At 37.3% G+C, this 15,948-nt stretch overlaps 1 protein-coding gene across 6 annotated transcripts in view; it reads left to right on the top strand.

The window, feature by feature from the left end:
- DENND1B (DENN domain containing 1B) overlaps window positions 1-15,948 on the top strand; it is a 182,410-nt gene that overhangs the window by 84,804 nt on the left and 81,658 nt on the right. For 4 of the 6 annotated variants that reach the window (XM_033099525.1, XM_033099523.1, XM_033099524.1 and 1 more), the window contains 4 exons: window positions 1,500-1,580; window positions 3,897-3,956; window positions 5,191-5,244; window positions 7,781-7,891. In XM_033099525.1, coding sequence (XP_032955416.1) covers window positions 1,500-1,580; window positions 3,897-3,956; window positions 5,191-5,244; window positions 7,781-7,891 — 306 coding nt within the window. The remainder of the gene's footprint in view (window positions 1-1,499; window positions 1,581-3,896; window positions 3,957-5,190; window positions 5,245-7,780; window positions 7,892-15,948) is intronic. The other 2 variants (XM_033099527.1, XM_033099528.1) reach the window with 1 other exon arrangement.

Raw genomic sequence — 15,948 nt, forward strand, 5'->3', positions numbered from 1 at the left:
AAGTTATGTTCTTTCCCTCCTTTTTTTATTGTGGTAAAATACACATAACATAAAATTTACCATTTTAAACCATCTTTAAGTGTACAGTGTTGTGTCATTTAAGTACATTCACAATATTCTGCAACCATCAACCCTAGCTTCACGATCTGGCTTGTGATATTCTTTCCTGAAGAACCTGCTCCCACTTTCATTCACATAAGGAACTATTCAATCACCCTGCGCTACTTAAATTTCCCAGAACACAACTCTACATAGTTGACTTTCAAGATTATAGGTCACTTACTCATAATTACTGGTAGAACACTCATCTTTTAAGATTCAGTGTAAATGTATTTCAATACAAACCTAAATTCAGCACAAATACCACTCCAGATACTTTTTATTAAATAGAACTTAAATGTATTATTAAGAACTTAAGACTCACCTTTTACTCTTCTATTGAGCAATCTTCTAATTTGGCAATCAAATTTCATTGTTATAATGTAATAGCAAGTTTGTAGTGTTTGTCAGAAGTCGAAGGTTGTGTGCAAGGATGCGTAAATATTTTCCTCTCTATAATTGGGCTTAATTCTGTGAAATATTCATTAAAAGGTCACTTTACACTTGAATAATTTTATATTGAGATTATACATTCATTGTCCTAAAAAATGGAGAGAAAACTATTTAATTATTTAAAGGAAAACTCAAAGCCAGAATTCTACTTCATGATGATTTCTTGTTCTTTGTTTTTGTTAAGTGTACATTGAAACTAACATTAATTGTGTTAGTTGTCCAAATTTTGAATACTTTACCGTTAGAAACTCTTACTGATAAATTAATATGTATGGACCTATTATATATGTCCTATTTTATGTCATATTCTCCCTGAGACCGTCAGTAATACTGGAACATAAAAAAAGAAATATAAGAAAATCCATGTAATTTTGGTTTCCTGAGAAGAGGAAAGAAGAAGACTATGTTTGTGTTCCTTATTAGAAGAAAAATTATGATAAGTCGTAATTCTGGGTCAAATAGTGACCAGTAGCTCCTTAGGAAATAAATATTTACAATAACCTCTGTGTTGCATCTTAGCACAGTAATCTTACTTAAATTGTAGTATTCCTTAAAAATTAGGTTTGAGATTTATAATTAAAATGGAATTTGGAAGCTTTCAGTGATCTGGTAAATAGATGTGTTCCTCTTTTTATTCAATCCCATTGTTCTCAGATTTAATGATTTAAATGATTTCCTTCTATAGATAGCATCAGTGTATTCTCTAATAATTACGTTTTGTCAGTTACATATTTATACTAAATATAAATATTGCTGTTATTCTTTCCAGATAAAGAGATTTTCTCCATTGATTAGATTTAAGTATTGCAATTGTAGGTATTTGAAACCTTCCTTTGGAAAGCAGTTATATAAAACACGTCTGATATGATTTTATCAGAAAGTTTTATTGTATCTGCTTAATATAAATTTCACTTATAAAATCCCCTGGCTTTTGTTGTTTGCTGTAGGACAGTGATTTGAACGTAACTCTCACGGCGCTCTACAACCACCCAGTTCCCAAGGGTAACACGCCTGTCAGTCTGACTGTGGTGAGTATTCAGTCAGTAGTTGATGCTTTGGATTCCGTCCTAGCAGTTTCTCATTTAAAAACACGTTTGTCTTCAGGAAGCTCTGCTACGTCACCTGGGCTCCTGCGTAGGAAAACCTCAGTGCTAGAGTTGACATCACTAGGTGACGATACTGAGACTGCGTGACGTGCTTTCACCAGCATAACATGATATGTTGGATGTGTATTGTGGTTGTTGTTAATTTGCAGACTTTGTAAATTATACACCAAAAGTAACCAAATCTGTGAGACTATTCTGATTATGAGGAACATTGATTTTCAGGTGAAATCTGTCCATAATAAGGAAATACACACACACGCACCCCATCTCTCCCCCCCAAAACACAAAATACTCTTCATGAAATGAGAACAGCACATAATAAGAATTAAAAATATAGCATACAACATATCACTAACTATATATGATAAATATCCTGGGTGAAAAGTTTCTTCTTTCTGCATACTTCAGTATACCTTCTGGTTTAATCACCAAACACTGGAAATCTGATTGAAGTTGGTCAACACAGTAAGCCTATGGTGCTATAGATTATTTACTGTTGCCATTTTTCATGAGCTGTGCCATCTATATCTAAAAACAAACTAATGTTTTGGGAGGTTTTGTAAATGTTCAAAATTAATGATCACAAAATATGGATGTTTTCATTAATGTTCTTCATTAATTTGGCCTAACAAATAGAATGTTAAAATTTATTTATATTGATTTTGGTTCTTCCAAAATAATAATAAACTGTCCCAATAAGGAAGAAAAATATATAATAATGCAAGAGAAATTGAAAGAAAAAGTAACTTGAAATGGATGTAATAATATTAATAGATTTTTTGCTTTTTTGCAAGATAAGGAGACTGTTATCCTTACTGTATTTTGTCCTAGGTAATAACTTTATTTGCCTAAGTTTTCCCCCATAATTTTCATTTTCCCCGTAGTTTTTAATAATCTCTTGGATTATTCCATTCTTTATATTCCCACTGCCAGCACCCTAATTCAGATGTTTAGCATTTCAAATAGTACTTAGTGTAGTCTCATTCCAGTCCTTTCTACAAAAGGCTGTCAGATTAAACTTCCTTAAGTTACATAAAGTTCCCTGATGAAAACCTTTAGTAGCTCATTTTCTATAGAATTTGTCTAAACTTTTGGCCAAGCTTTCAGGACCATCTACTTCTTAGCCTCAATCCAACTTTTCTTTTCTTTTTTTTTGCCTCACTTTTGTTTCCTAAATTGATTCTCTACTCTGGTCACCCTGTCCTGTTCATCTTCTTGAATGAATATCGTACTTTCTCACTTGTACACGTTCCTTGTTAAATAAAGCCTCTTTGTCTAGAACTAGCTCAATTCCCATCTTTGTGAAACTTGTCATAACAGCTTAAATTGTTCCTTTTTTTCCTGTGATCTCTGCTCCTTTAAGCGTGAGTCTTCTTTTGTTGCACACTGCCAAAATGGAAATGTTTGGTAGTCATTTGGAGATTTGGGGCTGGAAAGCTAAGGATAACCTCGAAGTTTTTACCCAACTATGGGTGTCATCTACAGACATACTTGTAGGAATAACTGAGCTGTTTAAAGGGCAGAATATAGAGGATAGAGGAGAGGCGAATGTCTAATTGCCCAAATACACTGTATGGAAGAATAAGGCAGATCGAATTAGAGGAAGAATTAGAGGAAGAAGCAGTTAAGGAGAAACTCAGATTCGTAGGTTGTTGAAGCCGAGAGAATGCAAGGTTTATGGTTAGTGGGGATGAAGTAGAAAGACCAAGGAAAAATGTCAAGGAAGATGAAGCAAAGCTCTGGATTTTTCGAAAATAAGTGTCTTTCTTTGAAAGAGTGGTATTTATAAAGTGATTCTAACACTTTGTTAAAGGGTTAAAGGATTAAAGAAATATAGGTGCCAAGATCATAGAGTGTGATCTACATAGATCATACTATGATAGAGTGTTAGTGAGAAATAAAAATGCATTCTCTTTTTAAATTTGAGTACCATGTTTGTTCAGGTCTAAATAAATATCTTACAAAAACACGTTTCAAAAATACTGGATATTGAAACATTTCAACATCATTAAGAAGAACCATAAATCAAAGACTTTTAGGCGTCTTAATACCTAAGACTAGAATATTTTGGTTTAGGTTAGCAGATCAGCCTTTAAAATAACATTGAGAGTTAATATTATTCAGATATTTTCAGTGGATAATGTGGATGCGTGGGTTTGTCTCGAACACACAGCAAGTTGTGGTGTAAACTTCCCCCATGAAAGTAAAATATTCATTTTTTCTCTCATGTGTTATAAGAACCAAGAGATATTTATTGCCAGTGAGCGAGTTCTGAAAGATCAGCCCTCCCTAGTGCCGGTGAGTTAAAGGGACATGGGCTCCTGAAAATCACGGTTCAACTGGGAAAATAATTACTTCTTTCACTATGTCTTTAAGATTTACTCCAGTCCTTTGGGAAATGGTCAGTGTGCCTCTTTGAAGAAAACTAATCATTTGGGGTATATTTTCTGTTTATACTGTCTTTTCAAGCATAGTTTTATGAAACACAGTACTATTAAAAAACCCTCCAAATGAAGTGGCTAATAGAGACCAAATCTATGCATCTTCTCCATTGTCAGTAGTAGTATGTTAACGTGCAGCTGCAGCATGAGATTTCTGTCACATTTTTGTCACAAGGTCCCAGGAGACCTGGTGATTTATCTCATATTGTTCCTCCACCCTGGAAAATGATCCCTTATGACTGTGTGAACCAGCCTTGTTCTTCGGACCAGTTCAGCTGTGCTCAGTATTGGCTAGAATGTTTCTTTCTCACTCTTTAATTATAAGATAGTATTAAATATGTTTTTATGTGATTAAGATAGATCAATAATTTTGGAGATCAATATGAACAGAAAATAGAACAATTTTGATGATTTAATTGTACTCTGATTCCGGGCGGTAAAATCTGGGGACATTATTGGGCCACAGGAAGGCACAATATGCTTTTATACAAATATGCCTGTGAACTGTTGTGTCGCTCTGAAGATTACAGAAACTAACGTTTGCTTAGAGGATGTATGAAGGTCATATTTTGAGATTAGTAATCATATTTTTCAGAAGTTTGAAATACTTAACATTTATGTTTTATTGCTGTTTTCTAAATAATAAGGTGGCTGATATGTACAACAGAAATTTATTGTGACTTACCATAGAAAGTCAGGAAATAGATTTTTATATATTCTTAGGTAAACAAGCCTTATTTTTCCAGTCTCCTTAAACTAAATGTGTTTAAAATATATATATTTTTTAAATATTTTATTTGAAAAAAAAGTATATATATATAGCAGTAATATACTTTTTTGTCTTAACACTTTTTCCAGGACTTTTGTTTCAATTTTGAAATTAAATATTGTTAACCAACATTTAATGCTTTGTATGAGAAAGCTGTTAAATCTCATTTAAAAAAATCTCTCAGCTTCAACACATCCTGAGCAGCAGTCCTTGGTATTTGTTAACTTAGCTGATCATGTTTTTCTTTTTTTATCTTACGTTTTATATGACACTGTCAAATTTTAATTCTCTTTTTTTTACTTGATTTCTTTCCATTGATCAGCATTCCTACTTCATTGCCCCTGATGTATCTGGACTCCCAACAATACCTGAGAGTGTAAGTTTTCTGTTTCTGAGTTTTTATTCTGTTCATGTTACGAGTTGTATTTATTTTGGTCTCACTGTTTAAAGATTCCTGTATAGAGAAACCGAATATGTTGTAACTATCTGTGTTTGTGAGAAATGGTGAAGAAATAAGGAATAATGGTGTTACTTCTTTTTCTTCTTAGTATATCTGCTACTTTACCCCCTTCTTAATATCTGGTTGCAGATAAGGAAAATTGTATGAGAAAAATTATTTCTATCATTGAAGATGGTTCAGTAGGATCCTATCTGTCAGTTAGGACCTGAACTCCCGAGTTAGACAGGATTTCTGTTGGTGGAGAGTGAATACTGGCAGTGGGAAGTATTTTCACACAAATAGTTACTCGGTGAACTCACCATAGTAGTTTAGATTCCTCTGTATCTCTCTGTTCAAATCTTAGGTGTCCTGTACTTGATTTCTGGATTCTCATTTAAGTAGTACATGTTTTGTAAGGATTGAAGGGTATTACAAGAAAGTACAAGAGTTGCTAAAATTTAAGTAGTAATTTTAGCCTCACTAGAAATAATTTCAGTGTTTTAATAATTATTACAAATTAATATTCTGCAGAAAAGTTTACTTGGATAAGTGGAAGTGACAAAAATATACTTTTGGATACTGTGTGAAAAGGAAATATTCCGTTATGTAATATATTTTCCACTTCCCTTGGAAAGATAAAATGAAGCATTAGAAATAATTCAATCAAAACGAAGGAAACATCAACAGGGGAAAAAAAAATTTTTCCAGGAATACTAGTATTATTTTCCTCAGAACTCTACTGGTCTTCCAAAAATGTTTTCAAACCCTCTGAGTGTTTGGTTTCCAAAAGCACGTGGGCTATGCATGAGAAGTCCAAGAAGACAATTGGGAACTTTCTAGCATCAAACCAAGACTGTCAGTGGTGTTTCTAGTACGGCCGAGTCCAGACAACTCCTGTGAAAAGACCCCATTGCACTGCTCTTACTGTGGGCCTGAGAGGACCCACCAGAATGTTTGCTCTGGTCACTTCACTCCACAGGCCCTGCAGCCTGTGTGCTGTGTGCTGCGGGCCAGGTGCCCCTGTCACCTGCTCCCTGAGGTCCTCTGCCAGGCCTTGACCTCTATGCCCGACCCCCCTTCCCTTTTCATTACCCAGTCAAAGTTACCTCCTTTTCCTTTTCCCTCTGTTTACCTTTCTTACATTTGCTAATAAACGGCTAATAGCTTGATTTAACAAACCTCACATTTGTTAAAAGCTGTTACTTTGATAGTTTTAAAGAACCATTCCAAAGCAAAACTACCACTGAGAATATACATTTTTACATCTCCATGAAGTTTCATTTCCAAAAAGTCCTGTTTAGGGAAAGGAAAAATAAAGAAAAAAGAAAAAAAAGCAAGGGCTTAAACACAAGCCAGCATTCTGTGTTGAGAAATAATCCGCACCTAGAAATTATCTTTCTTTGAGATGATAGGAAAAACATTCATGTCAGATGCACAAAAGTAATTTTGTGTCTGAAGAGTTGGATTGAAAGGTGAGGTGGGCTTCAAAGAGAGAAAGCAGGAGTGATCTCTCCCCACAACGTTCCACAGCGTTCACTGGTTCTGTTTATATGCACTGCCGTGATCACCAGTTTGTCTTGGTGAAATTTGTGCCTTTCAGAAATGGAAGAAATCATTGGATTTCTAGTTTTCTTTCCCAACGAAAAGTCTTAGCGTTCTAGGTCATCCTTCCCCTATAGGTACTATAGTTTCAGTTTATCATCAGATTTTTTTCACTCTTTTCATTACTTTATTGCTTTCTGATATGCTTGAATACAGAAAAATTTTTAAAAAGGAGAAGATCTGAAAGTCCTAGTTAATATAACTTGTCACAATTTTGTTCTTTTGTGGGGAAAATCATTTTAAGTTTCAAGTCAAGGGATCACATTAGACCAGCACAGGATTTCCTTTGGTTGTGGTAGTAAAGCAGGCCTGCCTTGGGACACAAACCAGGGAGGGTTTTCCTTCATAAAGAAGCAAAGACTTGCTTTCCATCCATCTCATCCCTGGGTGCCTGTAGGTCCACCTAGGACCAGACAATGATATTGCCTACTGAGTGACTGGCAAACATGAAAAGACCCAACTGTGTTATGCGGAGCACTTCAGTGTGTCAAAGACTCACCAGGACTATTTGTTTAAAAGACAGATTCTTGGGGCCATCGTCTGAAGATGACCCCACGCAGGTCGCAGGTCGAGGTTGCAGCCCCGGAAGCTGGCTTCTTTTACAAGCACTCGGGGACAGCGGGTGGGAAGTGTCCGACCCTCTGACTGTCTCCCCCCGACCCCAGAAACATCTTCCCGAGGAGGGTTATGTTGCAGATAATCATAGAATGTTAGGTGCTCCGTGTGGCAGCAGAACAAGATGAAATTTGATGATTTGAATGAGTGCCAGTTGTTCTAAGAACAGCCTTTGAACTCTTGTCGGTAAGTGTATGAAGTGTCCTCCCTGGTACCCACCATGCGCTGTAACTGACCCCGCATCTTCCCCGTACAGAGGAACCTGACGGAGTACTTTGTGGCCGTGGATGTGACCTGCATGCTGCAGCTGTACGCCAGCATGCTGCACGAGAGACGTATCATTGTCACCTGCAGCAAACTCAGCACGGTGAGTGCTTCACGCCCTCCTCCCTCCTCGCGGGGACTGCATTGAGCGCTGCTCACAAAGCCCGCAAACCTCCACGGACTCAGAAATAGTCTGTGTGTACTTAGGAGACAATGTCCACATTTTTGGTAGATGGTTTTCCTCGGGCTCTTGAAGTACAAAAGTCTGATTTATGGGAGGCCTTCGCAGATGCATTAAGACAGGTTAATTATTTTTTCTTATCACGAGATGAGAGTTGTTTTTTTTTTTTTTTTTCTTTTTAACTCTCCAGAGTTCATTTTACTGCCTTCTACCATATAAAGACTTCTTTAGAGCTATTATGGGATCTTTATTATTCACTTGTGGCTTTTTCCATTGGAGCTACTTGAAAGAAATCAAGGGCCATGATAATAGCGAGCACCTAACCTGGTAATAGGTAGATTCATTTTGTTGCCAAGTAGTGGTTTGGGAGTAGGCTCTATAGTGCTTCTGCTCTGAAGGAGCTCTTCAGACCGATAATAACTTAAAAGTCAAAGTAGCGTTTTTTTTATTAATCACAGGTTTTGTACCACTCACTAAAACGTTCTTTTGGAAAGTCTTCATTGCCACGGTGAAGGCAGTGAGAATAGGAGTTCTCTTGAGTCATAGAAAAATATTCAAATGTATTCTGCTAGATGTCCTAAGTTTTTTCTACTTTAAGCATTAACAATTTTAATATTTTTGACTTCAATTTTTTTAATATAAATTTGAATATAGCTGAGAGTAATGTATGAGATATTTATTAAAAACCATTAGTTGATATGTGAATTTAGTTTCTTATAAATTTGGTTAATTGATAAAAATGAGATAATAATTTTATGTTTTGTTCTCCTATAGCAGAAATAAAAATCTCAATGTATAAAATTTTAGTAGTTTAGAGTGGAAGGAGTTCTAGGATTTCTCTAGGATATCTACGGTATTTAGTACTTCATGATGAGGAAGGCGTTTTCAGAGGTTAAATGGCCACCTTAATTTAAGGTTCAAGAGCTCATTGGAGATGGGTAATGTGAGGCTGGGTCTCCTGATTCTGATTTCGGGGTAGTTCGTTACTCTACGTTGAAAAAATACAATTTTGAGATTCTGAATTGCAATATTGGTATGTCCACTTTTCCAAAAAAAACTCAGACTGTATTGTTTTACGTATTTGAAAACACAATATATGCATTTAAAAGAGTAAGTGTGGAGAAATGATGTTGTACTTTCAGAGAATAAGTACTAGTTATCGACACAGGTAATTATTCGCATTTTCTTAAAGTGGTATTGAGACATTCAATCTGAATCATTGGATACTTTTTATAAATGTGCTTTTCTGCTGTTTTTCACTTACTGTTGAAGTAAAACCATTCTTTCTCCTCCGTCTTCTCTTCCTCCTCATCATTTTTTAAACATGATTTTTTTCACAATTATAAAGACAGTATTTGTATGTGGATATTGTCCTGAAGATTAAAAAGATTGTACAAACTGTCTTAGGGGCCTAAGAACTAAATTCCTATCAAGATTAATTTATGTGACACGTATTTATTATACACGTATGTGGTTGGCAATTTCCAGGCACTAAGGATTCAATAGTAAGCAAAACAAAACATAAACACTCTTGGAGCTTAGATTTAACTGATAAAACAGGTAAAGAAATTAATGACTAAGTAACTTCTATATCGTGGTGATGAGTACCAAGGGATAAGGGACAAAGTGAGCATGTGTGCGGGATAAGAGGTGAGGGGCAGCTTTCACTGTTACGTAGAGCAGACATGGACGGTCTCTCCATGAAGACAGCATTTGCACAGAGATCTGAAAAAGGTGTGTTAGTGACCTACGTGGATGAATTTAGGAAGACGTTAGAAATAAACCTGAGATGTGTTTTTGTAAAATATTGGTGTTTCTCATTGTAATTTGTAGACACCCCTTAACGGCTGGGCAACCTCTCTTTGACTCAGTTTCTTCACATGTAAACTGAGAGAAGGGGTACTAGTAGTCTCAGTCTCCGAGAGTTGCTTGAAGATTAAGGATATATTCATGTAATAGATGCACACGTACAGGTGTACACATGTACGCACGTGTGATATACATGTGTATGAAGTGCTTACAGTGCGTCTGCTGAGACCCGGTGTGTCTTCCGTGGTTATTAGCTCTAATTTTATACTGGACTAGATCTGCAATCTAGAGTAAAGATGAACATGGCTACCCTCTAACTTGATTTGAATTAAAAAGGAATAGTTTGAATAGTGGCTTGGTACTATGTAGAGAGTTGTTTCCTATGTTTGAGACAAACCCAAGACCAACTGTTTATGACACTTCGTGGAAACTGGCTGGTGATGTCACCTCTAAGTCCCAGCTTTGTCTTGGTCCCCTCTCTGGGGCGGCAGGACTGACGGCAGAGGCATAAATCACATGCACTCTCATGACCTCTTCACCTTTCTTATGTGGGGGAAGCGGCTTTACTTGAATCCGTTTTGAAAAATTCATAAATTCATATATATTTATCTGCTGTAAATCCCATGCATAGTAACGTGTAAGGTCAATGACTGGTACCACAACATAAGTTAGAGATGAGCTGCTTTTTAGAAAGACTTCAGGGAAACCTCTGAAACCTCCAAGGAAGGAATAGTTAGGGTATGAACGAACTGACTTGTGTTTAAGCTTTTTACATTCTTCTATTATTTTATATGCCATAAAAGTGATAATATACTTTACACTAATGTAAGAAATTACGTGTTACCCATTTTTAAAAAATCTATAGCCAAAATTTTAAATTTAATTACTGGAAGAACACCTATAAATGAAGGTGCATTCACATTCATTATGTTATCGCAGTGTTAGGGAGTTTGTTTGGCTTGACTCTTTGACATTCACCATTTCATTGGAATCGTGTTTGTCAGCCTTGTAACTGGCTGAAGGTTAGTGGTGACACACCGTAGAGAATCCGCTTGCTTAGTGACTTGTTTTAGGTGCTCTTTGCTGTTTTAATTTGTGATTATCTTTATAGAGATAAACTTTAAAATAAAAGTAATTAGTTTTGAGATATGTTAGCAAGAAAATTAAGAGTGTTGTTATGTTTTTAAATTTTTAATGCGTTTTCCGGCCGCATATCAAAGTGTGGTGTTTTGTGAAGACCTATTACATTTTTATGTGTTTGAGTTTAATGAACTGGGACATAAGCAGTTTTGTGTTATTCTGTTGGTACCAAGCCCACACGGGAGGGTGCTGACAGTGCTGAAGAAGATGGCTGATGTCACCCCCGCTGGAGGCAGGTCCTGGGTGTGTCAGCCCCAAGTGCCTCCCCGGGGGCATCCTCCCAGAGCCGTGTGTACTCCCAGCAAAGGAATACATCATGATACTACACGACTCTATCAGTTGACTTATTGCTGTTTTGTGACCAGAGGTAGGGAGGATTGCTGTTTAAGTCATGTCATCGGTTCTCAAACCAGTCAGGCATGAAGCCTTGTCATATGCCTCTGTAATTGTAGCTCACCAGACTTTCTCTAACTAGTCAGTGGGGGCTGCGCGTTCTGTCTCAAACACCCGGCTGGCCAGCGTGTGACAGGAGCTTCTCATCCTGTCAGTAATATGTTAACTAGAGTGTATCTTTGTGGCCTGGAGAAGCAGGTGGGAGAGAGATGCTTCTCTTTAAAGCAGATGTCTGTTAGCTGCTATTTCGACCAGCATGTAGTTGGTAAATACCGCCCTCTTGAAATCCATGAGCACATTAGTTACAGAGATTGGGTTGTATAACGCATGTTCTTTCTGGAATATTTAGAGCAAGCAGTATGCTCCGAGGGTGGGAATTGTGTTAATAAACTGTAATTTCTTCCTTTGTTATAGCTGCCCCCAGGCATGGAAGCATATGCCTTTCTCTCCTCCTCTCATTAAGTCCATCAAGGGCATATGCAAAAAGAAATCTTTGTGATCCCCGGAAAATCAGCTATTAAAATGTAGATTGTATAGGTTTAGTTAGACTGAAGGGGAATTCAGAGGATTTTAACCTCTCCATCCATGTTAGGGATTTTAACCCCTAACATCTGGGTTTTACATGTTCTTGGTTTGTCTCTAAATGGTGCCACCTGTATCAGCGTCTCACCTGAAACCCGAAGCCCAGAGCATGTTTCTGAGGTTACAAATTGAACAGTTCGAAAACAAAGATTACCCAGGTCTGCTTCCTAGTTGAGCTCATTGAAGTGTATTTTCCTCCTTGTGTTTTAACTGCAGAGGTGCAGTTTAAAATTATTATCAAGACCTCTGAGGGAGAGGTATTCTAGGAGCAATTTTTAGATTTCTTAATTCTTCCCAAAGCCCATAGCAACCAATTGTGTCCGCTGAAACTGTAGATAATGATTCTACTTAGCCGTGTATAATCTGACATGTACACTGCTATTCTTAACGTAGTATTTCCATTCAGTGCTAAGGAAGGGGCTGAGCTGTGGAAGTGGGGCGGCTGAGGTTGTCACGTGGCACCGTGTGGGGAGACTTGTAAGAGGGGAAACTGGAGGTGCTTGCGTCTTCCAGCCCCTGTGGTGATAAGAGCTGTTTTTCATAGAAGTGGGCACGTACTTCTGCTTTATGTTTAGTCCACTTATCTTCTAAAAGTAAACAATTGGCTTTTAATTTTAAAAGAAAAAATTTTTAATGTAACAATTATGGAATTATCTAAGGGGTCTACTAAGTTGTCATTCACTAGGTTCTAGAAGCTTTGTTCCCACAGCTACTCTGATCCCCACAAAAACGACCTCAGATTTTGGTTTATTGTAGTATTTTCTATATATGTAGTATTTTCTGTGCTGTTAGTGATTTTCCATGTTAAATATAAGAAAAATTGTACTGTTTGTTTAGTAAAAGTACTATTGAGAACAGTATGGTGTTTTTTTAAAGTGGACCTTTGATATTTGTATGTTTTTATACAGTACAATTTTTCTTTTTCTCTTTGTCAGCTAGGCAAGTTTTTCTCTTTCGATGAGCTTTCCTAGGTTGCATGCTACAGTTCTCCTCACTGGAGCTAGCACGCTGTACATTTCCTAACTGGGACTCAACATCTTCCCTCCATAGTCCTCTTGTCCTACCAGGGGGCTAGTTTGGTGATTGGCTCCTCCCTCTCACCTGTCTTCCCCACCTAAGTCCTGTAGGCTCTCCTTCCTTAATTCCTTCTCCTCTGACCCCTGTTCTCCACCCCAGCTGCCCTCTGTCTTAGTTCAGGCAGGTATCACTTCCCACAATAGTGTTGGATCAAGTACGCTGAATACTAGCATTATCTCCGTTTACACAAAATGCTTATGATAGTAATTATAGCCCAGAATTATATAGCACATAATCACCCTTCTGAGTGATTTCTTTAAGTTAATTTAATCATCACTTACTCTGCAGCAAGGACAGATGACAATGAGGTTTTGAGACTCAGATGGCATAAGTAGTCATCTGAGCTAGGCCACAGAGCTAGGAAGTGGCTTAACCAGCTCCGTCTGACTCCAAAGGACTTGCTTTCAGTTTTGCCTTTCACAGTGACCATCGTAGGAAACCAGCACGTCTTTGCACGCTGCCCCTTCTGGTGAAGAGCTTCTAATCTCCATGCTGCAGGGGCCTCATTCCTTTGTCTCTGTGAGTCTAGTCAGCTGTCCCTCGTAATCTGTCACTTGTCCCTGCTCCCATTTTTAATGCTATCAGTGCTGACACATATCTTCTCTTTGGACCTCCAATTTTCTTATCCTTTCTATTCATTCTGTATGTAGTTAGTCCTTCAAAGTGAGAAACATCTACTGAGGATTACTCATTGCCTCTAGAACTCCTTAATCCGGCATTACAAGCTGTCCATTATCTGGCCCCCAACTTTTCTTCCTAAGTTTTTCCACAGTGTACTTCTCTGCTCAGGTTTCTAGACACTGAACTCCTCAGGGCGGAGATTGTGTACGTTTCAGTCTCTGCAGGAAACCGAGCTCTTAGGACAGTGTGGGTACATACGAGGCTTTTAGCAATAATGTCAATGCATGAGATTGTACTTTTTGCCCTTCTTCAAATGTGTTTTGAATTTCCCAAAATCTGGTTTGCTATTCAGGGGCCTAGTTTCTTTCAGTAACTCCCTTTATATCTTTCTTCTTGGATCTGCTTACTATAGAATTTACCATGTACCCTTTCTCTCAAGTTGTAATTACTAGTGAATTTGTTGTGCTTTTGTATTAGATCGTAATGTCTAAGTTTAGAAGTGTGTGTGTGTGTGTGTGTGTGTGTGTGTGGTGTTCACAAATAAATTTAATCTTTTAAATTGTGGATAGCAGAGAAAAGTTTTAAAATAAAATTTTGGTTAATTACATTATAGTATGAAATCAGAAGCGTTCATCTGATACTGACAGGCCAGACTAGAACCTTGTCTCTTTGACAAGTAAAAATGTGTCTTTTTAAATAATAATAAAGGTTTCTTCAAAAAATTCTGAAGTTTATAAGTTAGAGGCTAATTTCCGTGTAGGCATTGTCTTTAAAAAGAAAAAAAGATTTGTGTTTAGCCATTTTCTACTAGAGAATTTCAATTTTTAAAAAAGTCTATGCCAAAACTCTCATTCTTTGGGGAAAAGTTATCAGTACATCTTGAGCTCTTTCCAGCACTGTGAATTGTATTGCTTCTTGTTCGGCCTGCTCGGGAACTCGGTTTGGTACCTTGTGGCCCCCACGTTGTCCCCCCTAGAAAACAGTCTGCTCTCTCCCTGTGAGCAGTGTTCACCTGCTCATCCATGGACTCAGTCCTCAGCGACGGAGCCCCTGACTCAGGGCAGACACTGCTCCAGGTAGGACAGCGAGGTCACAGCCTCTGTGTCAGTGTGGGTCCAATCGGGGAGAGAAACTGCACGGTTATTTCAACCCGGAAAGTTGAATGTAAAGAGTTTACAACTATAACGTGGGGTCACAGTAACTAGGGATGGGCTAGCAAGAAAGAACTAAGACAGTGACCATGAAAGGTAGATAAAGTTGGCTTTTAGAAATGTTTCTAAGGAAATGTCCGTTGGATATGCTTGAAAGTAGGTAAGAGAGAGGGAGAAGTACAGAAATGACACACAAAGGGCAAATCTCAAGGGCTTGATGTCATTTATATCAGTAAATTGTAACTTTATAAGTGTGTGTGTAAATACATACACATACATGTAGATGCTTATATATGTTTATGTATGCATTTATATGTATTTGATATGCATGCTAAACATACATACATGTATGTTAAGTATATATAAGAAAATATATACAATTTTAACATTATAATGTATAATATCTGTATAATTATTTATTCTTATTTAATCATATGTAATTTAAACATTATTAGAATATTTAACTCCACTTATTAAAGATTCAGAAATTATTATGCAGTTGCTTTGCAACTGTTATTGTCTCTCTTCCAATCGCTAATGGATTGTGATGAATTTTATTTTGTTCCTGGGGAGAGATATTTTGATTTTCAAAGATGAAAATCAAAACTAGTTTCAGCCAGTTGGATTTTATTTATTGGTTATTTGAAATAATGTTCCCAAATATGGTAGTAGTGTGATTATATTAATAATATCTTTTAAAATTAGAGATTTGTGTTTCAGTCCTGATTACTCGCCAAAAAATTGGATGACTTCACATAAATCATTTAGTTTCTTCTACTCTGATGTTTCTTGCCTAAAAACTAAAATAATTGAACAAGAACAACATGGAAGGTCCATTCTAATTGTCACATGCAGTGATTCTTTAATTGCACTGCTTACTGCCTAAGTTAGGTGGTCTTTCTATAATTCACATGAATACCCTAACCCACAGCCAGCCCTCTGGAATCCAGAGTGTAGAATTTAGTGACAAGGGGAAATGGGCAGATAGACTTGAGCAATGCTGTAGCATTAGATTCCTCACGTTTGGTGGACAGGCAGGTGGGCCTTCCCCGGGAAAGGCAAAACCGCTATTGCGTTTGAGAGTGAGGACTAGAAAGAAGTACCTTTCGGAATGGGGAAAGGTCCCGGAGGGGAGGACAAGCGTTTGAAGTCATGGGCGCTGATGTGTGATGATGGGACAGCTACAGAAATGCCGAGGAGGAGAGG

Source organism: Rhinolophus ferrumequinum, chromosome 27 (genome assembly GCF_004115265.2).
Source record: "Rhinolophus ferrumequinum isolate MPI-CBG mRhiFer1 chromosome 27, mRhiFer1_v1.p, whole genome shotgun sequence".
Taxonomy (NCBI): domain Eukaryota; kingdom Metazoa; phylum Chordata; class Mammalia; order Chiroptera; family Rhinolophidae; genus Rhinolophus; species Rhinolophus ferrumequinum.